The sequence below is a fragment of the Rhinoraja longicauda genome, chromosome 10 (assembly GCF_053455715.1).
Source record: "Rhinoraja longicauda isolate Sanriku21f chromosome 10, sRhiLon1.1, whole genome shotgun sequence".
In the NCBI taxonomy this organism is placed as follows: Eukaryota; Metazoa; Chordata; class Chondrichthyes; order Rajiformes; family Arhynchobatidae; genus Rhinoraja; species Rhinoraja longicauda.
The window spans coordinates 40928420-40956374 of record NC_135962.1 but is presented as its reverse complement, the minus strand read 5'-3'; the positions used below and the strand labels follow the sequence as shown (position 1 = coordinate 40956374).

At 40.5% G+C, this 27955-nt stretch overlaps 2 protein-coding genes across 2 annotated transcripts in view; one reads left to right on the top strand and one right to left on the bottom strand.

The window, feature by feature from the left end:
- The window catches only part of fancm (FA complementation group M), a 70986-nt gene extending 63321 nt beyond the window's left edge, over positions 1-7665 (top strand). The window contains exons 21-23 of the mRNA XM_078406710.1: positions 144-522; positions 4955-5246; positions 7437-7665. Coding sequence (XP_078262836.1) covers positions 144-522; positions 4955-5246; positions 7437-7581 — 816 coding nt within the window. The 3' untranslated portion in view covers positions 7582-7665. The remainder of the gene's footprint in view (positions 1-143; positions 523-4954; positions 5247-7436) is intronic.
- tpp1 (tripeptidyl peptidase I) lies at positions 448-27955 on the bottom strand. The gene is made up of 13 exons (XM_078406713.1): positions 27863-27955; positions 27650-27733; positions 23641-23780; positions 21951-22101; positions 18511-18632; positions 17633-17811; positions 16787-16985; positions 13900-14088; positions 12739-12811; positions 11412-11529; positions 10954-11115; positions 10566-10703; positions 448-8623 (listed from the first exon to the last, which is right to left on the bottom strand). The coding sequence occupies exons 1-13, from the start codon at positions 27871-27873 to the stop codon at positions 8468-8470; spliced, it is 1722 nt and encodes a 573-aa protein (XP_078262839.1). The 5' UTR covers positions 27874-27955; the 3' UTR covers positions 448-8467.

The following is a 27955-nucleotide window of genomic DNA, read 5'->3' as shown; positions in this document are numbered from 1 at the left end:
CTCCGAGCAAATTAGTTAAAACTTTTACGAAACCAATACCAGCATTAACTATAGTTGTGCCTTTGGATCTGGAGTGATCCAGTGTTTGCATGCATGTTGGTAATGCCAATAGTGCAATTTAAAAAATAAATTTATTTTTAAAGATGGAGAAATCATTGGTGAACTATGATACCTCCACAACTTCAAGACCAAGTGAAACACTGAGGAAAGACAGTCTGACTGCCGTTCAACACCTAGTCGCTCCTGGAACAGCCCCACTGACAGTTCTTGTGGATAGTCGAGAAATCTCCTCTGGACCAAATCTGGTTTCCTCTCTCCGTATTCAACATAACATGAAGGCTGAAATTTGCTCCCTCAATGGATGTGATTATATAGTGAGCAACAGAATGGTTGTGGAAAGACAATTCTTACTGGAGTTTGCAAACAGTGTAAACCGAAGTAAATTTGTAGACCGTATTCAGCACCTGCAGGCCATGTTTGAACGTGTGTGTGTCATTGTGGAAAAAAACAGAACAAAACCAGGTGAGTGGTTTTTTCATGAATTGTTTGAACAGGTAATATTTAATAAAATCTTGTTTTCTTTTCTATAAGATTCAAAGTCCAAAATTTAAATTATTCCGCCATAATATTGAAAACACTACAAGAATGACCTATTTAGGTGTACATATTATGGATATCACTGCAGTATAGTTGTCATAATGTGTTATTCTAATACCCAACAGTTGCACAAAGCAAATCACTAAACTGGATACTGGAGAAATGTACATGTTTCTTGAGGCTCTTTTGATAAAGCTGCTCCCTTAAATGATGATTAGTATGGGTGTTCGAAGTTATGGGGAGAAGGCAGGAGAATGGGGTTAGGAGGGAGAGATGATCAGGCATGATTGAATGGTGAAGTAGACTTGATGGGCCGAATGGCCTAATTCTACTTCTATCGCTTATGATGACAGTACAATTTTTTTGTTCAAGTGTCCCACTAGAGAGAGAAGTCAGCGAATGTAATATTTAAAACGGACAGGCGGTCCCCAGGTTATGTAAGTGTTCTGTTCCTGAGACAATCTCTCCATCAGTCAGGAACTTTGGTTTTCAGTAGTTGCCCATATCGTATCACTCTATATACACTTGCTATATGTTTTTCATTTCATTGAATAATTGCCCTAGCATAGACCATAATTAAAGTAATGAAACATTTTACTATTATTGCTGGCTTGAAAAATGCCTTAAAAATGTATGAGAATATCTGCTTAAAGTCAGATTTCCACAAATCAGGTCATTCGTATTCTGGCAAACCCTGTAGCTAACAAATCGCTTGTTCAGATAATCAGACATTTAGCATTTCGTGGTACTAGCATTATTGAATCTCACAGTTGTTAGTGATTTATTTCTCTAAAAACTATGTGTCTTTGAAAATACTTTATTTTATTACGTTTTATACTTACGGGATATTACATGGTAATATCATATGGTGACACTAATAGAGACTTATTTGTGGAAGGCCGTTACCTATCACAATGTAAACAGCAATAGCAATGTTATAGTCAGAGAGGACAAAGAGTTTCCAATACGTCCCCAGGATAATATCTGGTGCAGTGTATTTTTGATCTAATGAGAATAATAGTTGTGCTGGATCTGTTGTGGTTGAATTGAATGGGTCAAGTGGACAAATTTTACCAGGGAGATAGTGATCGTAGCATCATAAAATTGAAGTTATGGTGAGGACAGAGTTAAGGTAAGGAATGAACATTTTTTTTTCACCAGGGAAGAGAATGCTTCCAAAATAATAGTGAAGGAAGAGATACATAAATTACAAGCACATACATTTTAGCAAATTTGACTGAGCTTATCCCAGTATTTGAGAGAGTGTAGGAGGAAATCATGGGGATGCTAACCATAATCTTGCAACGTTCTTTGGATACAAGGGCCGTGCCAAAGGAGAGTGATAATCCTTTGTTAAATAATAAAAAGGGAATAAAGATTAATCCAGCAACTACTGGACCAGGCAGATTAACTCTATGGTGTGAAAGCTTTCAGAAATATAGACCTGAGACTGGATTAATAGTCACATGGAGGAAAATTGATTAATAAGGCAAGTTGGCACTGATTTCTTAATGGACAATCATGTGAAATGACTTTGATAGAATTTTTTGATCAGGGTAATGATGAGCTTGCTATGGTTGGTATACCTTGACGCTTTGGATAAGGTGTTACATTGCTGACCAAGCAATTAAATTGATGCCTGTAGCATAAAAAGAACATTGTTAACATGAATATGAAGTTGGCTTAGCAAAGAATGGTTCGTATAATTAAAAGGATGGATTAGAAAGGCTTGGATTGTTTTTATTGCACATGACTGAGAAGAGATTTAATAGGAGTATATAAAATAATGAGGTTTGGACAGAATGGGCATTAGGAGGATGTTCCCTCTAGTTGAGGTTTAGAGATCACAAGTATCAAATATAAAGATTAAGTCAATTTGGCCCAACTCATCCATGTTAAGAGTTGTCTACCTGAGTTGGTCTCATTTGATCCATATCCCTCTAACTCTTTCCTATCTGTGTAACATGTCAAAATGTCTTTTAAACTTCGTAAGTGCACCATATCTACAGCTTCCTCTAGCAGCTTGTTCCATAGACCCACCACTCTGTATTTAAAAAGTTGCTCCTCAGGTCTCCCCAAGACTGCGCCAAATACTCAAGCAGGCAAATTGGTTCAAAAATTGGCTTGGAAATGTAATTGTATTTTGTGTACCTTAGGGATCGGTGCCGGGACCGTTGCTGTCTGCTTTGTATGTTAACTAAGTTGTCTGATTTATACATTTTAACATAAAAATTGTCATTGATAAAGACGACAATAGTTTTAGGTTGCAGGATGATATTATGTTGGTACATTGGCAGGTATGAAGTGATGCATTTTGGTAATAAGGGTAGCAAATGCACCACAAATGGTAGGGCTCTACAGCATATTGAAGAACGGAAAGACCTGGGGTACAACCAAAGACACCTCAAAATGGCAGCATAGTATATGAGGTGATGAAGAAGAGATAATTGCTTCATTAGCAGTTTTTGGTAGAACTTAATAGAACTTTGCATAGGCCAATATTGTTTCCAGTACGGGTTGCCGCACTATAGGAAGGACGTGACTGCACTGGACAGGATGCAGAGAAGATTCACCAGAATGTTGCCTGAAAGCAATGATTTAGTTATGAGCTGGGACTGGATGAGCTGGACTTGTTTTCCTAGGAGGAAAGCAGGCTGAAGGGGATGTGATAGAAGTGAACAAAATTATGAAACATTGGGTGAATAGCAAGTAAGTTTATCCCATGGCCGAGATGTCAAAGATCAGAAGGCATTGGCTTTAAGGTTAGAAGAGGGGAGATGATGGTTTTTAATCCACCAAAGGATTGCTGCACTCTGGTACACACAGGCTGAGTAGCAGAATACTCCCACAACATTAAAACAAAAGCAGGGCAAGTACTCAATTGCCAAGGTATGGTAGGCCAAGGGCCAAGTGTTGGTAAACTCGGTTAGTATAATGATTGGCATGGTCATGGAGGGCTTGTTTCTGTACTCTATGACTCGAGCACCAGACTGTGTACCTTTGGATATACTGACATCAAATATGAAAGCTTAGTAAAAAGCATAAACTTAGTTCTAAGCTTGGAATATAACGATATACAGATAAGTAATGTTCTTTCTCAGTTATGAAACAAACTTAAGTTTAGTGATTCTGTTTCTCATTTGAGGAGTTGGCTGCGCCTAACGGCTGCGGCTCTCTGGCAGTCTGTTGTCTTTTTTTCTTTTTTTTTTTGTTTGTGTCGGTGTTGGGATGGTTTTTGTTTCTGTTTTTGGCTGTGTATGTGTGGTGGGGGTGGGGGGTTGTGGGGTGGGGGGGGGGGGGGGCGGGGGGAAACCTTTCTTTTATTGGGTCTCTTCCCCGGGGCGCGGCTCGGCTGTGGGCCTTAACATCGCAGGCGCGGCTCGGCCGCGGGACATTTCAGTGCCCGGTGCGGCTCGGCCGCTGGACTTAACATCGCCCGGTGTGGCTGCGGGACGTTTCAGTGCCCGGTGTGGCTGCGGGACGTTTCAGTGCCCGGTGTGGCTGCGGGACGTTTCAGTGCCCGGTGTGGCTGCGGGACGTTTCAGTGCCCGGTGTGGCCGCTGGACTTAACATCGCCCGGTGTGGCTGCGGGACGTTTCAGTGCCCGGTGTGGCTCGGCAGCGGGACGTTTCAGTGCCCGGTGTGGCTGCGGGACGTTTCAGTGCCCGGTGTGGCTGCGGGACGTTTCAGTGCCCGGTGTGGCTGCGGGACGTTTCAGTGCCCGGTGTGGCCGCTGGACTTAACATCGCCCGGTGTGGCTGCGGGACGTTTCAGTGCCCGGTGCGGCTCGGCAGCGGGACGTTTCAGTGCCCGGTGTGGCTGCGGGACGTTTCAGTGCCCGGTGCGGCTCGGCTGCGGGACGTTTCAGTGCCCGGTGTGGCTGCGGGACGTTTCAGTGCCCGGTGTGGCTTGGCCGCTGGACTTAACATCGCCCGGTGCGGCCGCGGGACGTATCAGTGCCCGGTGTGGCTCGGCCGTTGGACTTAACATCGCCCGGTGTGGCTGCGGGACGTTTCGGTGCCCGGGGCGGCTCGGCCCGGGGGCCTTCCATCCCCTTGCGGGGGCTGTGCGTGTCGTTTGCCTCGGTAGGGGTCGAGCTGCCTGTCCGTGGGTGCGGGGGGAAGAGAGGGGAAGTTTTGTTGCCTCCATCACAGTGAGGGGGCGTTTGGAGTCACTGTGATGGATGTTTGTGTTGGGGTCGGGTGTCCTGTGTTCTTTTCTTTTTTGCTGTGTTTTGTGTGACTGCTGAAATTTCGCTCGGTGTTGTGCCGAGTGACAATAAAGTGTTGTTATGTTATGTTATGTTATTTATAGCAAAAGCAAATTGCACTGATCTCTTCATTTCAATGAATTACAGGAGATACATCGAGGGTTTTCCAGAGAACCAGATACTATGATGGCTTATTGTCATCTCTGACCACAGCTGGAATCCGAATCTTGTTCAGCTCCAGTCAGGAGGAAACAGCTGGCCTGCTTGCTGAACTTGCTCGTGTTGAAGAGAGAAAGAATGCTGCCATCACTGTACCAGTAGAGCTTAGCGGTCTCCAGCAGCACATTTTACAGTTCTACCTCAGCATTCCAGGTGTCAGTTATATAACAGGCTTGAATCTCTGTCATCACTTCAGCTCTGTGAAAGAGACTGCAAACAGGTTACGTGATTTTCTCACTTTCATAGATTATATAATTTACAGTTTAAATGACCATTGGTGGTAGAACAATAGTTTTCTGCACATTTAACTTATTAATTTAAATTTCCTCTTATCATATCATATCATATATATACAGCCGGAAACAGGCCTTTTCGGCCCACCAAGTCCGTGCCGCCCAGCGATCCCCGTACATTAACACTATCCTACACCCACTAGGGACAATTTTTACATTTACCCAGCCAATTAACCTACATACCTGTACGTCTTTGGAGTGTGGGAGGAAACCGAAGATCTCGGAGAAAACCCACGCAGGTCACGGGGAGAACGTACAAACTCCTTACAGTGCAGCACCCGTAGTCAGGATCTTGCGGTAAACCAGTGTTAAGAGGGTAAAATTTATTTAATTTGCATAAGTATATTTTTTAATTATTTGCAAGCTCAAAATTTGTAGGTCTCCCAATTGCATATGTGATTTACAGGTATTATGATAAATTGGTTGATATCCATGCAGATAAGTGCCTTATTTTCTTTATAGCTTTTGTCTGTAGTCTCTTCACTTTAAGATTTAATGCAACATTCGTGAAGTGTATTCTCACACTGCTAAAACGTTAATGTTCCAACACTGACACAGTTGTATAAGCTAATTGAAATTCTATGGAAGGCATAGTGTTTTGAATGTTTAAACAGGCCAGGAAGATCTACTGCAAGGATGCCCGAGCATTTTGGAGACACATGACTGCAGATGTTGGGCAATCTCAGCAGGCCAGCAGCATTTGCAGAGGGAAATTGACAGGATTGACAGATTATTCCCACTGGGACCCTACTTTAGACTAACGGTGTAGAGGGGAGAAGTATGGTAGAGAGACGTGAGAGGAAGGGGTAGACAAGTGATGAGGATGCAAGAGGGGAGTGGTGGTTGAATCAGTAGTAAGGAAGGCAAATTCAATTTATATCAAGAGGACTGGAATACAAAAACATAGAGGTAATGCTGAGGCTCTATAAGATGCATTTGGAGTACTGTGAGCAAATATGGGCCCCATATCTGAGGAAGCATGTGCTGGCTCTGGAGAGGGTCCAGAGGAGGTTTACAAGAATGATTCCAGGAATGAGTGGGTTAGCATATGAAGGGCGTTTGATGGCACTGGGCCTCTACTTGCTGGAGTTTAGAAGGTTGAGGGGAGACCTCGTTGAAAACTTACAGAATAATGAAAGGAGTAGATGTGGAAAGCATGTTTCCACTGATGGGAGAGTCTAGGAAGAGAGGTCATATAGCCTTAGAATTAAAGGACACTCTTTTAGAAAGGAGATAAGGAGAAACTTCTTGAGTCAGAGGGTAGTTAATCTGTGGAACTCATTGCCACAGAGGGCTGTGGAGGCCAAATCAGTGGATATTTTTAAGGCAGAGATAGACAAAGTCTTGATTGGAATGGGTGTCAGGGTTTATGGGAGAAGGCAAGAAAATGGGACTAGGAGGCAGAGATCAGCCATGATTGAATGGCGGAGTGGATTCGATGGGCCGAATTCCACTCCTATAACTTGTGAACGTGTGGTGATTAGCATATGAGTGCAGATAGTAACAAAGGCTCACACGCCATCGAGAAAAGCAGCAACTCCTATTCTGCTTGGGTACCCAATGGCACGAACATTCAATTCTTCAATTTAGGTAACTGCTCCTTCCTCCACTTCTCATCTACCATAGCCTTGTTCCAGTCACACAGTTCCACCCACACATCTCACAGCTTCCCTACTTTGAGTTCCCTATTTCACTTTCCTCCTCTTCTCTCCTTTCCATTCCATCCACTATCCCCTCTTCTTTCACCTCCAGTATTTGTAACGATCTCCACCTATTTGCTGATCACTCCTCCTTTGCATGAATCCACCTATCATTTGTTGGATCTTGCTCCATCCCTTCCCCATGCCTCTCTTTACTAGCTTTCTACCCGTTTGTCCATCAGTATGAAGAAAGGTCCCAACGCGTGAAGTGGATGTGATCCATCCATTTCCCTCCACAGATGCTGCCTCACCTGCTTAGTAATTTGTTTTTTTGTCAGTTTTTTGTGAGTTTTATTGGTCAAAGAAAATATTGACTTGAAAGATGTATTAAAGATAAATTGTTTTTAACAGCAGGAGGCATAAATTTAATCCATTAGAAAGGTCTTCAGCTGATTGTAATTTTCCTTTGTTTTTCAGTTCAGTGGTTGAAATCGTAGCTCGAGCTAAGGTTGGCCACCAGCGAGCTGAAAAGATTTACCGTTTCCTGCACTATTTATTTGATCCACAAATGGTAGCTGATCAACCAGGGCAGACTAACCCGAAACAAAACTCAGCAGCATAGTATTTTTACTATTTGCTTACTAAGAATCTTCATATGCACTTTGTGTACAGTTTAAAGTAAAAATTATGTAAATAAAAATTTTCAGCAATGTTTCCTCCGCAAATTCAAATGCTTACTTTCAAACATCAAATTATCAAAACATGATTCCATTACAATCTCTAATTTGGGCAATTCAACATTTGCTCATTTAAATCTAGACAGCTCCATTCGTTAAAAAAATAATCAATTCCATTATACATCTTGGATTCAATGTTCTGGATTTTAAATATTTGTTAATGCACCAATATTTACCTCTAATTAACTTTAAACCAATTAATTCTTATTTGTTATTGCAACATTACAATAACATAGGACCTGTTAGTTAAGTAATCATCTGGCAGCAATGGCTACAGTGGTTAGTATGGTTGCTCACAGCTCCAGAAATCCAAGTTCAATCCTGACCTCTGGTGCAATCCTTGTGGAGTTTGAACATCCTCCCTGGGATTGTGTAGGTGCTCTGGCTTCCTCCCACATAACAAAAACATGCTGTTGTGTGGGTTAATTATTTACTATCTGCCGCCCCTGGGTCGGAGTAAAATTGATGAAGATGCAAGAAACAAAATGGGATTAGTGGAGCTGGGTGCCTGATGCCAAATGACCTGTTTTCCTGCTGTACAATTTTTGGTTATTCGAGACAGGTAGTATCGGTATAAATGCTAAGCTGCAATATCTTTGATTATCAGTGTGCTGTGTTTGCCTATAATACAATTTGACTGACAAATGGAACGAACTAAAGCATTATTGACCTAAGTATTCATATAGTTACAAAGGCAAAATTACAAAGGTGGGGCAGGAAATTCAGTGCTTGATTTTCAGTTAGATTGCACTCCTTATCTTGGTCTTCAGGTCATGGATGATCATCTCTCCCGAAAAGTAGTACTCTGAGAAGCTCTGGATAGTTTGGTGTCCCCCATCCTGTTACAGGATCCCAAGATGGAGAAGCACAGAATCCTTTTCCCTTAGTTTCTTCATCCAAACAACCATAATGGCATCCAGTAGTTACCTAAATATAAAATGTACCAATATTAACAACATAACCGGTAGACTAGTCATGTTGTGTGCACCATGCCTTTTAGGGCCACTTTAAGCGTAAAAAAGCCTTCATATGAAGAATATATTTTCAGTGAACCCGTGTTTACCTAGAGGGGAAGAAAGTAAAATGCGAGGAATGGGACACAAAAGTGAGCATAAAGGGGTAATAAAGCATTTGTTTGACCACACCCCAAAATCTAATCTAATTATGCAGTACACTTGTGAAATGGTCACATGGAGCATCGGGAAAGTTAAGTCCATCCCTTCCCAATCTTATTCTATTTACTATTTCCAAAAATGAACAATATATGTTATTTGTGCTGCTGACACTAGCATTAAAAGGCCTGCTCTCAGATCTCCCCTTAAAGTTAGTTTTTCAACATAATGGCCGACATCCAATAATTGAATTAAATCTGTAAAAATCATAACTTGAATTTCAAACATACTATTAGAAAACACTTCTACATACATGTGTTAGGACTCTTCAATGACATCATACTCAGTTAACAGATACGTTACACGGATTACTCAAAACCTTTATGATCGGTGAAACACCTTAACCAACTTAATGGCGGACTCTTGCCCCTGTGTTTTCTGTAACTTCCACCAACTTTCCCCCGAACTAAGTTACAGCTCTAGCAATAAGGACTAGTTTTACATAGTTTTTAAAAAGCCACCTTTCCATGTGTTTTACCAGATTTTTACAAGTGCAATGACTGCAATATATGCTGCTTGGTGAATCTTCTGACACAGACAAATGTCTGGACTTAAACCAGTGTGGAGGAGAGCACATGACTGACCCTTGCATACATAAACATGTAACAACTATGCCCCCATCTGGCCCTCAACTACAGTTTTACAACTACACAGGCAACACCTGACACCTGAATTAACTGCTCCATGAATATTCTCAGTTGAAAAGCATTCAATGACATGACTTCTCCACATATCCTTAGGGTATGGACAGGGGGCCACAAGTAAAAAGATTCCAGATATGATGCATACATTTACATTCAGGTGGGTGCCCAGAAATAGGGGGCATTAAATGCCAAACTTATTTATTTTATTTAAAATAAATAAACATATTTATGATCCACATCATAAATTAATGCTCTATTATTAAGGAATCAGAGGTGCGGATTGACAAAACAGTAACACAGCCTATGCAACAGATCACTACCACCATGTTAGATTATTTAAGTGGTACAAAAGTGAATGGCATACATTTCCCTAACACTGTAAATCTAGGGTTTTATTTTAATCAGCAAGATTGAAAGATTTAAGATGATTGTCCATTGTACTCAGTTAATTTCATTCATGAAGCTCTTCATCTCAGTTTTTTATCCCAGCTGAAAAAATATTACGGGATTACTTAGTCTAATTCCTAAAAGTCCATGAAAGAATCCCCTAATACAATGTAGAATCAAACCTGCCTCGCTACCTTCATAAACTACTTCAGCATTTATGCTGCCACCTCCTGTAGAATAAGAAGCATGAGACTGAAGCAAATCAGATCAAATAGCACATTGTCGAACACTACCTCCAGAGGAAATCACTGTTGTGAATGTATACGCTCCTGTCTAATTAATAGACATGAATAATAATTTTGTTTGCTGACACCACATACCAATTTTTGGGACTAGTTGCAGCATAAACCTACACTTTCTCCTGCAACGTGTTGTATAAGAAACTCTCACACTGCAATTCACACTATTCTGTAAAGTCAAGGTGTACAGTTGCTGCAATGAAGATGCTGAATCTGCCATGTTTGTATATAATCTGGAGTTTACTTAGACTGCAACAAGTTATCATTTTGCCAGAAAGGGAAACAATTTTCTAGAATTGTATCCAGAGTACTTAAAACAAAAATAACACAAATAATATCAGTTAATAAAAGTCGTGTTGTAACTTACATCAAAGAATGCTCCAGATGTGCCATTCTCCTGTATCTTGTAAATCAGGGGGTTTACGAAACCAAGAGCTGGAAGTCCTCTTTGGAACCTGTTATCATTAATGAGGGCCAGGATACCACCAAAGACTGGGGTTGAAGCCTGCATTGAAAAGGAAAATCACATATTTTAATAAATAGGATAACAAAAATCTCTTATCTTGCTTTCAGTACTTTCATGATTTATAACAAGAGACCAAATATACTAATAATATTCTGGCTCAACTTGGTTAATGAGAAATGGATGTGTCCTGTTGAAAATAAAAAATTGACCTGGACTTATGACTACAATAGTGGCTTTTACCTTAGTCTGGTTAAAAAGGTGTAGATACTGTATAAATAATTTCACTCACTGATGTTCCAGAAACCCAAGGAATAGGGATTAGATTAGTCACAACCCAATAGTTATCAGATAATGCTGCTACATCAGGGTAGGCACGACCACCAGCATTGTAGTAGGTATCTGGGGGGAGTGATTTTGCCCTTCTGAGATAAGACTTCACGGCAGCGGCCTGTAAAATAAATAGATAAATTGTAATAACCTCTACATAACATTAAGAGCAAGCTATACTTCTTAACCCATTATCTCGTAAAGACATATTTAGCTAGATGTTTCATACTTCTTGAACTTTATTTAAAATTAATCTTGTAGCATTTTGGTCTAGATTCCACAGACAAAAAGAACAAATCTATATTCAGTAGTGTGATTTTATTCTTCTTTTGCTCTTCAAATCTCAACACTTTTCTGTCACTTGCACATATTTGGAACTGCACATAAAACAAAACAATGACCAACTGGTTTACTTAACTGATAGTCAGGCATTTTAAACACATTACTGAATCCACCACCACTGATATAGTCTGTGACCTCCAACGTAATTTGAAACGGATTCTTGAAAGAGGTTCCTCCCACAGTGGTAACATAAGGACTAAAAGAAAGTTATATATTCAGTTACGCTAGAGCATGATATTCAATGAAACTATTCCAATGCCAAATCTCAAAATCTACAGTTTTGTTAATTTCTTGTAAAACCATTAACTACTGTGAAGTATGTGTTGCCTTCTGGATTGATATAATTTCTGCAAAAAAAGTTTGAAACTAACAAGAAACAAATGCATAAAATATTATGAAGATCATATTCAAATTATATCTAAAAAAAGTGAATAGCTAAAAAATGATTAGCGGGCTTCTCAAATATTCCTTTCAGAACCAAAAGCCTCCAGATTCTACTTTCATACCAGACCATCACTCATTTTTACTCAAATATACAAACGTGTGGAGTGTAGGCCAGGTATGCTATAACTGTTTGAGCATTTAAACCAGCAGTCTTTAAGGCCTTTAGTGTGCAAACATTAATTCTCCATGGGCTTGGTGACAATCCCCAATGGGTACAGCCTATTGTTATTTTCTTGTGTGGAAGCCAGATAATTTATTTTTAACAAGGTTAACTGCAGTGCAGAAGCCAATTTTGTGCTGGATGATTTCAACTGCTACACAAACCTGAAAATGATTTGGGGTTCTCACTATGACCATTTTAGGACATTCAGTATTTACACTCACTTTACAGCTATTTAGAGCATAGGGTGAAATTCCCCCTCACATCTCACTTATATTTCTAGGTTGCTCAGTGCAACACAGAACAGCCCAGATCCTTCTATCAACTGTCTGCCAGTTAATCTTGCAATCTTCAGTTTGGAAAATTAACAAATTAGAGTGTAGGATGATGACTTTAAAGTTGATTCCCTCTGGTGCCAGGAAAATCATAACATCACAACTGCACTCTGGGACTAGTAGACATCCCAACCCTTCAATGCACTCGAACGACATGCAGCCACTCTGATTTATGACAATAGTAATCCAGACCTCAAAATTGATCTTGCAACATATATATTAATTAGTTTAGCGCATCCTCAAAAATTCTATGCGTTATCCAGATTGTTGAAATATAAATTCAATAGTCAAACAATTACGGATTGTTAAGTTATGTGAACACAATGGTTTTGGCAAGATCACTTTCAATTCAATAAATATAGAGAAACAAAAAATATATTAACCAGCATATTTAAATCATACAGTACAAGTAGTGGGGTATTATCCAAACACTCATTAAAAGGCTGCAGTGCACTTGAGTCATTACCTAGATGCAGGAAAACTTGGCCTGAAGGTATTTTTGCCTTTTCTAACTTCTCTGCAGCCAGCACCATCATCACCTGTTGCACAAGGTAGGCAAGTGTTACAATAATGGCTGAGATTACAGTTTATCTTTGACTCTCATATGTAAATAAGTCAAATAAAACATTCAAAATGTCATTGAGCATTACCTTCCATTTCAATACTTCGCAGCTCCATGAAAGTAAAGGTAGGATTTAAATCTAGGCATATCGGGACGCAAATCTCTGGGATAAGCTGCCTGTCTGTCCTTGAACGTAGTCAAATGGAAATGACTGGCTTGAAAGGCCCTGAACCATATGGACATATATAGCCCACCCCCACTATCCCACCATTGCACCCAACCCTCTTTCAATACACCATCAGGCAGAGTGGGGGGTTTTCAAAAAAGGCCCTGAAATTTGTTTTTTAAATAATCAATCTGCTAATATATTGGCAAAAACTAAACTAGTTATTTAGGATATCAGTGGGTTTTTGGGGTTGTTCTATTTTTAATTTATGCACTATTAGGAAAAGAAAGTAATTTAAAATCAATACTCAGACAGTTGCCGCATCTCCTAAGTTTTCCAAAGTGCTGAACAATGAAATGTGCACACAGATCCTTTGGCTGATATACTTGTGAAGAATGTAAACTATGTTGATTAAGTATTATTTGTGTGAGTTCTTTCCATGAAGCTTAGACCATAGTCAAACAACAAGCAATTTGGAAATGAACTTTGACATAAAACAAATCCAAAGAAACTGAGAAGAATGGGTGGAGGTAGGGGTGAATGAAAACAATGTGTGATAGGGTGAAGAATAAAATAATAGGAATGATATTCACAGATGATGTTGAATTCATTTTCACAATATCAGTTTTTCAGCATCTGCCTTAGTTTACTTTGTTACACAATCTGCAACAACATGAAAATAGACCACAACTAATCTAAAACGAATGTTTGAAACGTCTGCCTGGGCAAATGTAACAATATGAAATGTTGGAAGTGGGTGAAACACATGCACTTCCTTTTATTCCAGCACATGACAGGTCACCAACAGCAAATGTGATTGAAGTGTGACTGGTTTAAAGCAAAAATAGAAATCTTGTGTTAAAAGCAATTTCTTATCACATTCTGTGCAAAATATTTACCAGAAGCAAAGAGTAAGGTGAGACCACGGACACCAGCCTTCAGGAACTCGTTGTTGATTCTCCTTAAATAAGCCACTGACAGACTGTCCTCATTGTCTCCATAACTGATGGTGTGCACCCATGGGATGGATGACATATTACTCAATAAAGTAATCCAATCCAGAAAGGGCTCCTGGGACTGGTGCCTTCCTGTAATGGACAAATGATAAATCATTATGGATTGAAATCAGGTTGCAGACAGGAAAGGGAGACTGGAGCCACCGATGTTGGAATCTGGAGCAAAAAATAAATCTTGCTGCTGGCGGTTGAGTGGCATCTGTGTGGGCAGGTGTGAAAGAAGAGTTGGCGTTGCAGATCTGAATCAGGAAACAGCATGTCTTTTTTGGGGTGGGATTGGGAAAAACGGGATATCACAGACATCAGTGCTTAGACCCCAGATATTCACACCTCTCACTCACGAACCGTACCCCAATCCTTCAATGATTTGGTTGAATGAACCAAATGCAATATTTCTATGTTTGCCAACATCAGGCTGGGTAGAAGTGAGAATCGAAGGAGGTTGCAAGAAGCTTCCAATGTGATTTGGAGAGATGAGATGGGCAAATATTTGGCAGATTTAGTATGATAAGGATAACATTCAGCCATCTGCTTTGACAGGAAAAGTAGAAAGGCAGGACATTATTTAAATAGTGATAGCTGGTGAAATGTTCATGTGGTAAAGGAGACTGGTGACCAACCACCGAAACTAAACATGCAGGTCAGCAAACAATACGTTCTAGTGTTGCGTGCAGTTTTACTCTCCTTACTTACGGATAAACGTGCAACAGGTGAAATGCAGCAAAGGTTCACCAGACTGATTCCAGGGCGCGGCAGGAGCATGAGGGGAGGTTGGGTTAACAAGGCCTGTGTTCACGAGTTTAGAAGAATAGGAAGGGTGTTCATCTCACAAAATAGTGATAGGATTACACAGATTGGATGTGGGGAGACGGCGGAGTCCAGAATGAGGATTCATGATTTCAAGATTAAGATGTTCAGAGGTGAGATTTGGAGAAATTGCAGTGACACATTGGTGCGGCTGGTAGAGCTGCTGCCTCACCTGAGACATGGTTTGTTCCTGACCTTAGGTGCTAACTGTGTGGAGTTTGCGCATTCTCCCTGTGACTACATGGGGTTTCTCCTACATCCCAAAGACTTGCAGGTCTGTAGATTAATTGGCCCCAAGTATGTGGGTGAGTCGATGAGAAAATGGGATAATATGGAATTCATTTGAACAGGAAATCAATGGTTGACATGGACACAATGCGCAAAATGGCCTCTTTCCCTGCTGTATTTTACAATGATTCAATGAAACATCCACTCAGAGGGTGGTGAACCAGTAGAGTTCTTTTCTTCAGAAAGCAGCAAGGACCAAATCGCTGTAATTGTTTTGTGGGACCATAAATATTTGGATACAGACCTCAGGGTGTATGGGGAAAGAGTTGAAATATTAGACAGAGAATAAATCATGATTATATTGACGAGCAATCCCAAAGCGCCAAATGGCTGACTGTTTATACTATTTTTTATATCTACCAACAATTAACTCTTCATTTGCAATAATTCAAATAATCTGAAAACCTTTGAAGCCAATTTAAAAAAAATTAGCTTCAATCATGTTGAATTTAAGCACATTGTGGTGTTCATAACGTACAGCGTTGCTTAATAAACTGGCTTCAGTGATCTAATGAATGCATGGAGATACAATGAATTAAATAGGATAAGCCCTCTTATTTCTGCACATTAAATCTTTAAAACCTGCAAAGGTGAGCAAAAGCCAAAAGGCAGTGACTCGGGCTTCCTTGCCTGAGCGACTGTCTGCTCTCATGTGGCCCCAGAGTCTGTTAAACTGTGTTCAGGACCTAGAGTTACCAATGGACTAGAGTTGCAGTTTTCAAATGCACATACTGGCTCTTGCTTCACATTATTACTCAGCTGATGAGCAATCACAAACTTCCTCTCCATAGAAGAGGAAGAGCATGGGACTGGCTATGTGAAAGGTTGAATCACTTGAACACAGCTGGAGACTCTAACCTCTGCATGCATTTGCCCAAATGATACGCATGCCATCTTCTGAATATAATTTCACTGTCGGATCTATACATGAAAAGAAACAAAACTCATCTGATCTGATCCATGTATGTTAAGGGGTGATGTACAAGATCCTGGAATTTGTAGCAAGTTTCAGAATCCATACCTAACGTAGCACTGGATCAATTATAGTCTTCACACAAGTGTCTGCGGTGTGTTACTGTGCCATAGGCCGTGATTCTCATTGGAACTAGGAATCATCACAGAAACATCCTCTGCACCAAGGTGAAAGGGAAGCATGCTGCAGAGCACTTCAGTGAACAAGAGAATCGTCTTCAATATGCAAAGTGATGGTACAATTGGTCAGCAATTACTTTTTTTCAGAATTCCTGCAAGCTTTCACGATCTTTAAGAACTTATATTTACACCAACTGAAATAAAATGAAGGGTGAAATATGGAGAGAATTTATTGTATTGGAATGTGGCTGCTCTGGAAGATCACTATTAAATTCATAATTACATATTTAATCAAATCATTTATTTCTACACAGCTACATTCAAACCAACCCCCATTGCATCTAATTTCTCAGTAAATAAATGTGAACTTTAGATCATTAAAGCTGTACGACTGATTGCAGTTAATGTCATGTAAACAAACAAAATATCTTTACGTCTCAAAATGTTTTGCTTTCAATAAACTAAAAGTCATACAATCGGATGTTTGAATAATTAGTGGAGTATAAATACTTAGAAGAAAACTAAACTTTGGTCTGACTAAATTGTCATACTAGTAACTACACATAAATAGCCTGAGACCTACCTATGTTACTGAAGACCCAGGTGGATATGTTTGCACCGGTACTCATAATATATTCCGCATCCAGACTGGCTTCTATGCCTGCCTTTATGCCTCCTTGGCGTCCTATTGTGTTATCTACTTTAGTACGGTGGACAAAGCCTCTACCAAAGAGTTGCATGAATTCTGCAAGGTCCAACTGGTGAAAATATTGTTCCAGAAACTGAAGGATAAAACAGTTAAACTCCAATTTCAATGGATCAAGCAAAAAAATCAACACAACTGAATTGTACAATTTCTATTAAGGTTCATCATTATTTCACGATAAGCAAAATTAATCAAGCCCTGAAAAAGCAAATACGTGAATTTGCGATCAGAAAAAAAAGGAATACAATTATAAAATGGTTTCTGCCATCATTTCTTGTGATAGTCACTGCCCCACCACAATAGGTAGTTGACAACTGCAGTCAAACTCAAAAACTCCGCTATTCAACTATTTGTAAATCCCGATGGATCAGCAGCTGTCTCACCATGTGATGTTTGTGAAGCTCCCTTCTACTTGACCCACGCCTGTTCCTGCTCTCTTTCAACTCAATGCAGCCTCCTTTGCTGCGCTATTTTTGAACCGACTGGGATGCTTTTAAACTTTTTTTAAAAACCTGAATTTACTAGAACATTTGTAGTAATACTATGTAACATCTAAAAAGGTGAATTACAAGAGTGTTGTGGTATTAATAGAAATAACATAAAATGGTCCAGAAAATCTGGCACCAAACTACTAAACCTGCGAGATTATTGGAGTTCTCTACTGTATTTGGATCCAGGGTCCTTTCTGCTTTGATTAATAATGTATGTAAGCCAATGTCTTACCTGAGCCACTGCTTGGCTGTTATTCCCATGAGACCCAACATCGCTTGCCGTGAGGTTGTAGCGTTTCCTCACAACAGCAGGAGTTACACCCATGTGAATATTCGCTTTTCTGCGCTGACCAACTTTCCATGCCTTGCTTATCACAGTCTTTTGCGAAGGGAATCGATGCATGCCTCCAACTGTAATGAACAATTTAAAAAAAAATGTTTATAAATTGTCTACCCTCTGAAATGCAAAATGTGTCACCTCCACATTCATTCTACAACTTAGTGTTTTACATCAAAGGGGATATACAAATGCAAATTCTTGTTGTTGAAACATCTTTTGGAAAAAGCAGGCAAGAAAATACTCAGAAGAATATGGCCAGAAATTGAAGACTTGTGCAACAGAATCACATTGCAAAGAGAGATATTTCTAAACAGAGGCCAAATAAAGAATCACTGGAGTGGATTATCTTGGACGCGTTTACTGCAGAGGCAAATGATTGATGAATTGCATATTTCTAGAATTGCTGGGTTTTTTCATCAAACTTTTGGGCTTTTTAAAAATCAAAATGTTAAATGTAAGTGCAATGCGTGCATTAATTATAATTTAAAACATTTATTGAATGCCTTTCTTGACAAGTACCTTTCACAAACATTGGCCTATCCGTGATTAGAATAGAAAATAGATGCAGGAAGAGGCCATTTGGTCCTTCAAGCCAGCACTGCCATTCATTGTGATCATGGCTAATCATCTACAATCGCTCGTTTCATCAAGTAACCAAAACAATGCATTTTGTTCAACTAAAACAATTACTCAGCGAAGGAATTGCACTTATCAAAACCCTGACATTAATTGACAACACTGTCCGTGAGGATTTCGACAAAACCGCTCACCAAAATCAATATGCTCTGCCACTCCATCGGGAACTCTGTATTTAGCCAGAGATCGTATCAGCGTCTGATGACCATTGGTGTAACGATTAAATTTTGATCCAGCCAAAAGCTTTTCAGCAGTACTGAAATACAAGGTTTAAAAAACAATAGTCACATCTCACTAAATAGAAGTCCATGAAATGTGAAGATTCTGATCTAGAGTTAACAATGTGCAAACCAAAATCATATCTTTAGGTTGGAGTCACAACAAATTGGAGATGCAAGAATCTTGAGGAAACCACAAAGTGCTGGAGGAACTCAGCGGGTCAGGCAGCATTTGTGGAGGAAACAGACAAGACAATGCTTCAGGCCGAGACACTTCTTTAGTCTGAAATGGTGTCTGTCCATTCCCTCCACATAGACAATAGGTGCAGGAGGAGGCCATTTGGCCCTTTGAGCCAGCACCGCCTTTCAATGTGATCATGGCTGATCATTCACAATCAGTACCCCGTTCCTGCCTTCTCCCCATACCCCCTGACTCCGCTATCATTAAGAGCTCCATCTAGCTCTCTCTTGAAAGCATCCAGACAATTGGCCTCCACTGCCTCTGAGGCAGCTTGATCTCTGCTGCTTGATTTGCGTAGTTCCTCCAGCATTTGTGTTTTGATCAAGCTTTTAGGTAGTTAACAGAACCTAGTTTCATAAAACTGCCCACGTACCCCACTAAAGTGAATCAAATTACGGTCGACTGTGCAGCTTGCAGGATAAGAGCTGATTTTCCTATCTCGTGTTCAGTAAGCACATTCCTTGTATATGCATATACTTGGCCAATAACTTATTTATTCATTCATTCAAACAATACTCCATATTTTAACTTATGTTCCCCCTGTATGCTTGATCACTCTGCTACAAAGGCTTGATCCTTTAATTCAGATTTTTACTTCAGTTTGAGGAAGTTTTTTTTAATGGTTTCATTATGTTCAAAACAATAGGTAGTTGAGAATGTTAAGATAAAACTTTGGTCGAGAGATGCATCAATTTTCTCTTTTCAAAATATTAAAATGTAAACAAATAACATGCATGTACTTTCAAGATAATTTAAAATTATTTAAACTTACCACTAACAAGTGATCACTGCACAGACTAATGGGTTTTGTCACTTGCCTACACTGCGATGCGGGCTCGAAGGGCCAAATGGCCTCCTCCTGCACCTATTTTCTATTTTTACAGCTGTATTTGAATCTGGTATTTCCAAAGCAAACTAAATTCTCCATGGTTGATGTTTCATGCCAGCTGAGAATTTTATTGGTTTATAAGAAATATTTTTCAAGCAAGCCTTCACATTTTTGTTTTAGTTAAAAGCTTCATTCACAATTTACCAATAAAAATGATTACTTGAATGCCTTTCTTGACAACCACCCCTCATGCATATAAGACAATCCAATTGCTCTTTTCATTATTGCCATTCCTTGTTGCCCAACTTAATTTAAAGATTCTGAATCCTCCATACCCCGCCCCATATTAATCAAAGAATCGCCCACATCCCAGTTTGCATTCTCTATTTCTTTGGCCCTGGATCAGAGTTTCTTTTTCATTCCCTCTTCAGGATTCATTTAGTTTAGAGTTACAACATGGAAGCAGGCCCTTCGGCCTACCAAGGCATTCCAGTACTCACACTCTGTGGGTGAAACCTCAGCTCCCTTCTAAATCTTGTACCCCTTGCCCAAGGTGCTCTTGTTTTACATACCTCTAGTATGAAGAATAATTTCCTGCTGTCTAACCTATCCATACACCTCAATTTGATGTATATCAATCATGTCCCCTATTAATCTCCATTGCTCCAGGGGAAACCACTTCTAGCCTCCCCGGTCTCTCCTCATAACTGAAGTGCAACAACCTGGTGAACCTACTCTGCATCCTCTCCAAAGCTATTGCATCTTTCCTATAGTGTGATGACCAGAACTATACACAGTTCTCCAGCTGAGGTCTGACCAATAGATTTTATATTTTATAAAGTTCGTGCATAATCTTCCAGCTCTTGTTTTCAATGGCATGATTCAATGCCAGGCCAGGATTCCATACGATTTCTTAATCACATTATCTACCTGCGTGTCCCCTTCAAGGATCTTAGTCCTGCACACCAAGGTCTCCATTTTCCTCAATACTCCAGGTCCCTGGCATTCATGATGGATGTCGTAGCCTCATTAGTACTCGCAAAGTGCATCACCTCACACTTATCTATATATATCACTAAAACTCTCTGTTTGTTTGTTTGTTTGTTTGATGATGCCTTATTTTTGTGTCCCCGTCACACGATAGCTCAACAATTTTAGGACCACCTTTAATCTAGTTTACCAACTTGCTCTGGATCCCATGGGTCAATAAACAATAAACAATAGGTGCAGGAGTAGGCCATTCAGCCCTTCGAGCCAGCACCACCATTCACCGTGATCATGGCTGATCATTCTCAATCAGTACCCCGTTCCTGCCTTCTCCCCATATCCCCTGACTCCGGGGACCTATCCGTTTGGACCAATCTTACCAAATGCCTTGCTGAAGTCCATGTAAACTACATCTACTGCACTGCTTCAATCTATATTTTTGCTGCTACATAAATCTGTACAAAAGCAGCTTTGTCAGCTTGTAATATCATGGGGATTCTGGAAAAAGAGTAGCAGCACTCCCAAAAAAATAAGAACAATCATTGTAAGGGTAGCGCTTCTGTCTGACCTTTCAAAGATTTATGAGGGCCAGTACTCACTTAATCATGGGTTCCCACAGGTTTCCTGTAGTGGCCTGCGATTTATACTGCATTCTGTGCTAAGTGAGTGGAGGCTGACTGATCGCACTAATGTATAGATGGACTCTCTGTTTCGTAACTCAAGCATTTATCAACAAGCGGAATCAACTTGAATTCTTTGTTTAACAAGTGACTGCAAGAGTCATAAAGAAAACGGAGTCTCCTCCCTTCGATCACAGACACGGTAAGATTTCTAACTTTAGCAGGGTCTAACTTTATCAAGGGCCCATTGGACGCAACTTATAATCAAAGCGATGCTTCCATCTCTCCGCCTCAAACCAATGTGCCTTCCTCTTACTGGCTCCGCAAACGGATGGCCCTTTCAGGTACAATCGAGATGAAATGGCTGCGTCGTGATTAGATAAAGTGCTTCAAAACTCCTCAAATGTCACAAAGCTGAGCTTTGGACTCCCATTTACAAAAGGATGTATGTGACCTGATCAGGTGGAACAAACTCAAACGTGGTAACAACAGAGAGAGGAATTCATCGTGCTGCATTCAATGTTTCTGGATTTATGTAACATTCTACACGCTAAAATTTATCGCTGCTATCTCTCAGTAGAACCCTGAACACCTTGTTGAGGCTCTCCGAAACACTTATCAAGTAATATCTCAATATAATGTAGATAATGAACACTCCATGGTGCAGTTTTGTTGTTACCTGGAAGACGTGAAGCAATTCAAGAAGTCCAAGGTCTGGACAGTGGAGCAGTCTTGTACGCCAAGGCTTCCCAGCCACGCCCAAACAGCTTGCAGAGTCTCTTCCGAAGGTTGAATCATTCGGGACAACTGGTCCAGGGAGAGATATTTACCTGGAAACAAGGCAGTGACTCTGTTTAAAGAATTAGATTTATCCTCACGAATCACCTGAAGGCAAAATGATTGCCATTAAATATTTTTTTAATATACTCTGTGAAACAGTAAATGGGTCAGTTACAATGAACAATACCCCACAGATGATTTTCTTTCTAAAGGCTTGTCAGCTGTTGCACAAATAAAGACAAACTGCAAATGTATAAAATCTGAAAACAACTTTTTTTCTCCTAAGTTGCAAGAAACCTATCTCTTAATTTATCAATTCAGAAAAGGTTCATGGAGCATAGAGCGGTGAGCACATGAGCAGGTCCTTTGGCCTACAATATCTGTGGGCCAATCGGACTCTGGGGAACTAGACATCTTAATGCTTTCCAAGGGACCCCATACCACCTCCTTCTAGATCTCAAATAGCCCTTGGACATTTGTATACCCTGCACTGATCTCACTCTCCTTCGTGTCCTGATCCTTGGTGAATACACATGCAAAGTACTTCTTCAGTACATCACCGATATTCTCTGACTCCAAGCCCAAATTTCCTCCTTTATCTTTGAGTGGTCCTCCCTAGTTCCCCCCAAAAAACACCGGGTGGCGTCACCAGCAGTGGCTGCCTCACCAACAGTCTGTCTGTCCTTTCTTCTTTTTGTTATTTTTAGTATGTGTTAAAAAGTATGTTTCAGTGTTCCTTGGTTTGTTTTATGTGGGGGGTTGGGGGAAATTTTCTTCAATCTCTTACCTTGACGGAGATGCAGTTTTGTTCCGCTGCTCTTTACTCAGCTGTTGGAACCCAACAAGGATTTCTACACATCTGTCAAATCTCCTTTTAACCTTCTTTACTCGAAACATCTCCAGTTTCTCCAGATAACTGAAATGCCTCATTCCTGAAATAATTCTTATATTTTCTGCACCTCCAGTAATTGCACTGATCCAACCATACAAATTCAGTCATCTTGCATTGAATTTCTACATTAATGTCATTATGTAAATTACAGCAGCAACTTTGAATGTTGAGGTATTCCATTCAAAATTCCCCACTCTCTTAGTAACCATTTTCCCTCAGTTTTTTTTTTACCCATTCTTAACTTTGACCAGACCAGTGAAGTTAAATAAATGTACAATTTTACATAATGTATTTTGAAAATATGGATGTTTTCAAAACATCCTGTCCATCTGAGACATTTGTTTCTCAAAGTCAATCTCTATGTAGCCTTTTCATTACATAAATTCCAAATAAACTATAAAATCAAACCACAGAATATTACCTGGTAGGCAGCAAATACATGTTCTTATTCGATTAGTTCAGCCACTAATCTTTTGGCGACTATGGCTAAGAATTCCTATGGCTAAGTTGTTCCTACTTTAACAACTTTAATATACTGAAGCTTTCAAAAAAATCTGTAAGATTGTAACAATTCAGTTTTAAAAATAATAAAGCCTGTTGGGGTGAGATGTTGACTTAATTAAATTACTTATTGAATAATGGCAATTAATCACTCAACGATACTAATGCATAAAACACCCAATAAACAAAGAATTACCATACTGGGAAGAGTCTGGGTTTGATAATTGCTCCAGCTTTTCTTTCAGCTTGTCAATATTCTGCTGTTTAAGTGCAAACGTGAGAAGAATTTGATCCTTGGGTGAAACTCGCCCCACGTATTTCCAACCAACAGGAAGACTGCAGGAAATTGGCAACATGTTAGAAAAGGCCTGTCTTACACTTTTTAATACTAGAGCTTCCTCGTTTTATTATTCAATGGCACACAAAGAATGAAGATATCCCTCACAGAAAACTTATTACCAAATAAAAGATGAACTAATGCAAAATTAGTTGCAAACAGGTTCAGTTAAAATGACATCTGAATTCCATTCCCTGCAATACTATTGTCTATTGTGTCCATAATGTCAATCGTGTATTTACTTGCTTAGCTTTGATGGCCTGCTACGTGGTAACATCCTTAGTGTACCATTTTAGTAATTCTTTGCTATTGTTTCCATTGCTTATTGTCCACTGTCTTTCAAATGTTATTGGTGCATATTTTGTGCACAACAGGATAATCATTTATTACATCAATCACTCCTAAATCTCACTGTTAATACTACCCATTTTCCCTGGAACATTTTGCAGAGCCAAAGTTTTTCTTGGCTCAGTTACTACCTTAAACTTTTCTGACTTGTTCCCTCTGCCTTCCCTCCAACATATCCTACTCTCGAGACTTTCCTCTTGCATTCCCTTTCATTAAGTACACCCCATCTCCTCACTTTCACTGCTGATATTAATGTTCTCTCCTAAAATACTTGATTCTTCTGTCATTTCTAACTATTCTCCAAACTCCCTTAAGGAATTGCTTCTGAAACCCATTGAATGTGTTGGTTTGGCTCAGTTATGCCCTTTTGATCTCAATCTCTCCAATAGGTTTCTTGTTACTGTACCAAATTAGTGACATCCTCTATGGACATAATGCAAGTCTCTTCCCCGCTCCCTTCAACCTTACACAACAAATCACACCATACTTCTCTTCTCTGCTGTCCAGCTCAGTGGAAAACCTCCTAAGTGTATAATTGTAGTCAGCCCTCCAATCCAAAATTGGTGGTGTGGTGCACAGTAAAGAAAGTTGTCTAAAGTTACAACATGAACAAGATCAACCAGGAAAGTGGACAAAGCAATATCAGATGGAAGGTAACTTGGATAAGCGTGAAGTAGTGTATTTTGGAAAGTTAAACAAGTGCAGGGCATACAGTGAATAACCGGATAACCCTGTGGAGTCCTGTAGAACAGAGAGATCTAGAAGTACAAATGTTAATTGAAAGTAGTGACAAGGTGGTAAAGAAGGCGTATAACATACTTGCCTTCATCAGATGGGGCACTGAGTATGAGAGTTGGAATGTTAAAGCTGTTCAAGATATATTGATACTACAACTGGAATATTGTGTGCAATTCTCGTCGCCATACCGTAGGATAGATGCGATTAAGCTACAGAGCATGCAGAAAAGATTCACAAGGATGTTGCCACGATTGTTGGGCTTCTGTTATGGGGAGACATTGGCTGGGCCGTTTCTTCCCAACAGCAGAGGAGGTTGTGTGGTGACCTTTCAGAGGTTTATTAAATTATGAGAGCATTGGTAAGATGGATTATCAGTTTTCTCCCCCGAGCACAGGTACATCTCAAGATAGAGGGCATAGTTTTAAGGTGAGAGTGGAAAGATTTAATGGGGATCTGCGAGACAAGTTTTTCCAGACAGAGGAGGGTGGGTTTATGGAGCAATCTGCCAGAGGATGCAGTTGAGGCAGGTACAATTATAACATTTAAAAGACATTTGGACAGGCCCTTGGACAGGAAAGGTTTAAGGGATATGGGTCAAATGTAGGCAGATACTCCACCGGGTGGCACCAGCAATGGCTGCGTCGTCAACAGTCTGACTGTCCCTTCCTTCTTTGTGTTTTAATAGTATGTGTTAAATGTATGTTTTTAGTGTTCTTTAGCTTGTTTTATGTGGTGGGTAAAGGGGAGTTGGGAGAAACTTTTTCTAATCTTTTACCTCGATGGAGATGCGATTTTTTTCCCGTATCGTATCTTCGTCTGCATTGCGGCCTAACATTATGGCGGCCTTTGCTGGAGATCGACTTTTGAGAGCTCCACCGGGGGGAGCCTACGGGACTGTAACATCGCGGAACCTGCGATCCCTTTGCCAGGGATCGACCTTGGAGCTCCAACCGTGGGTGCCTGCAGGACTTTAACATCACGGAGCTTGCGGTCTCTGGTCAGAGACCGACGTCGGGAACTCCAAGCCACAGGAGCTTCGACCGCCCCGACGCGGGAGTTTCGATCGCCCCGATGCGGGAGCTTTGGCCGCCGGCTGCGGGAGCTTCGATCACCCCGACGGATGGTTCGACTGCCCTGACCGCGGGAGAATAAAGAGGAAGTAGATTGGACTTTTTTGCCTTCCATCACAGTGAGGAATGTGGGGAATCCGTTCTGGTGGATGTTATGTTAACTTTTATGTAGTTGTGTGTCTTGTTGCTTTTTTTTCCGTTTGGCTGTATGGTAATTCGCATATCACTGTATCTTAATTGGTACATGTGACAATAAAAGACCTTTGAAACCTTTGAGAAAGGACTATTTCAGAAGGACACTCTGGTCGGTATGGCAGAGTTAGGTTGAAGAGCTTGTTTCATGCTGTAAAACTATGACTAACTCTCATCTCTGCATCTACTTCAGCTGTATAACAAGCTACCTCTGCCCAGTCACATCCAAAGATATTAGAGTACTCTAGTATCTTTGGTCACATCCAAGCCTCTGCCTGTTTTGTAATATCCCTGATAGTAAAACTATGATTTAATTCAGTGGAATATTGACAAAAGTAAAACTATCTTTAGCATTTATATCATGCATTTGCCACCATTTCCACTCTGCTTAGTCTACATCAAAGTGTTTTGCAACAAAGTGTCCTTTTTGACAGCACTGCTGATTTCCTCTCAAATCTATCGCAGTCACTACCTTCTGGTATCATGTGTTTAACTTCCTCTGAGCCTACCTTAGCTCATCCACAGCTGAAATCCCCACTTCGTAGTTTTCACTTCTGTATTTAACCACTTCAAAGCTCTCATGATCACTCTCCAGTTCTCTGCATCGAGTAAGCTTCTGCTTGATTAAAATACTGCTACCTTTGCGTTTCTTGTCCTATGCTGACATAACTCTTATCCTTCTCCTCCAACAAACCACTTCCTTTAATTGGTGATCTGATTTGAACCACTAAGGCTCTGCTTTCAATAATTCTTCCTCTAAATCTTTCCACTTCCCCGATCTTTCTCAACTCTTGAGATTTACAAATCATGCGCCAATGGAAACAATAAAAACACTGATGCTGAAAACCTGCAACCAACTAGAAAATTATGGGGGGGGGAAAAGAGCCAATCTCATGGCTGAAGGATGGGGGGACCTGGCGAGTGAAGGGCTTCAGAACGACGCGCCGGGCGGGGAGGGGAAGCCGCCGAGCACGAAGGGGAGGAGAGCCTACAAGAATGCCCGAGGATTTATTCACAAAATGCTGGAGTAACTCAGCAGGTCAGGCAGCATCTCGGGAGAGAAGGAATGGGTGACGTTTCGGGTCGAGACCCTTCTTCAGACTGACTGAGGACACGGCAGAGGGGTTGGGGATTGCCACATGCAGCGGCAGGAAGAACGTGGGTCTGTTCTGTGAACTTCTGTAGCTTTGTCGGAGCCAGAAACGTGGTCACACCTGTGTACTGCCCAGATAAGGTTTACTATATGATTTTGCCAGGTTGTACACAAAACAAAGAATTTCACTGTACTTTTTGATACATGTGACAATAAAGTATAATTGATTGAATTAAATCATTGAATTGACCTTAAACCTTAACTCTGTTTCTCTTTCCATACATGCTGCCCGATCACTTTGGGGTTTTGTCTCTGACTTCCAGCACTTGCGATTCTTTTTGCTTTCATGACTTGTTTGGTAGGGCTCGCTTACTGTTGACATGGGGCGCTGCTGCCATACCATAGAAATAGACATGTTTGGACTTACCTGACATTTTGATCTGGTTCGAGGAAGACACCGCGGATGGAGGAGATCATACAACAGAAAATGCAAACCAGGAATAGCAAGCACCTAGCCGGAGGAATATTGAGATCAATAACAACATTAGTACGTGATTTCAAAACACGGCGAAATGCACAAGTTGCAGAGATGGTTTGGACAATCACGAGTCTGTTCCCAGGCAGATTATCACTCACTCACCCCGGTGCCATTGTCGGAGAGGCCAGGAGAACCCCTTCACCACCCAGCTCCGGGCTCGCCTGTCAATCGCACTTTCCGTGCTTTGAACTCGGT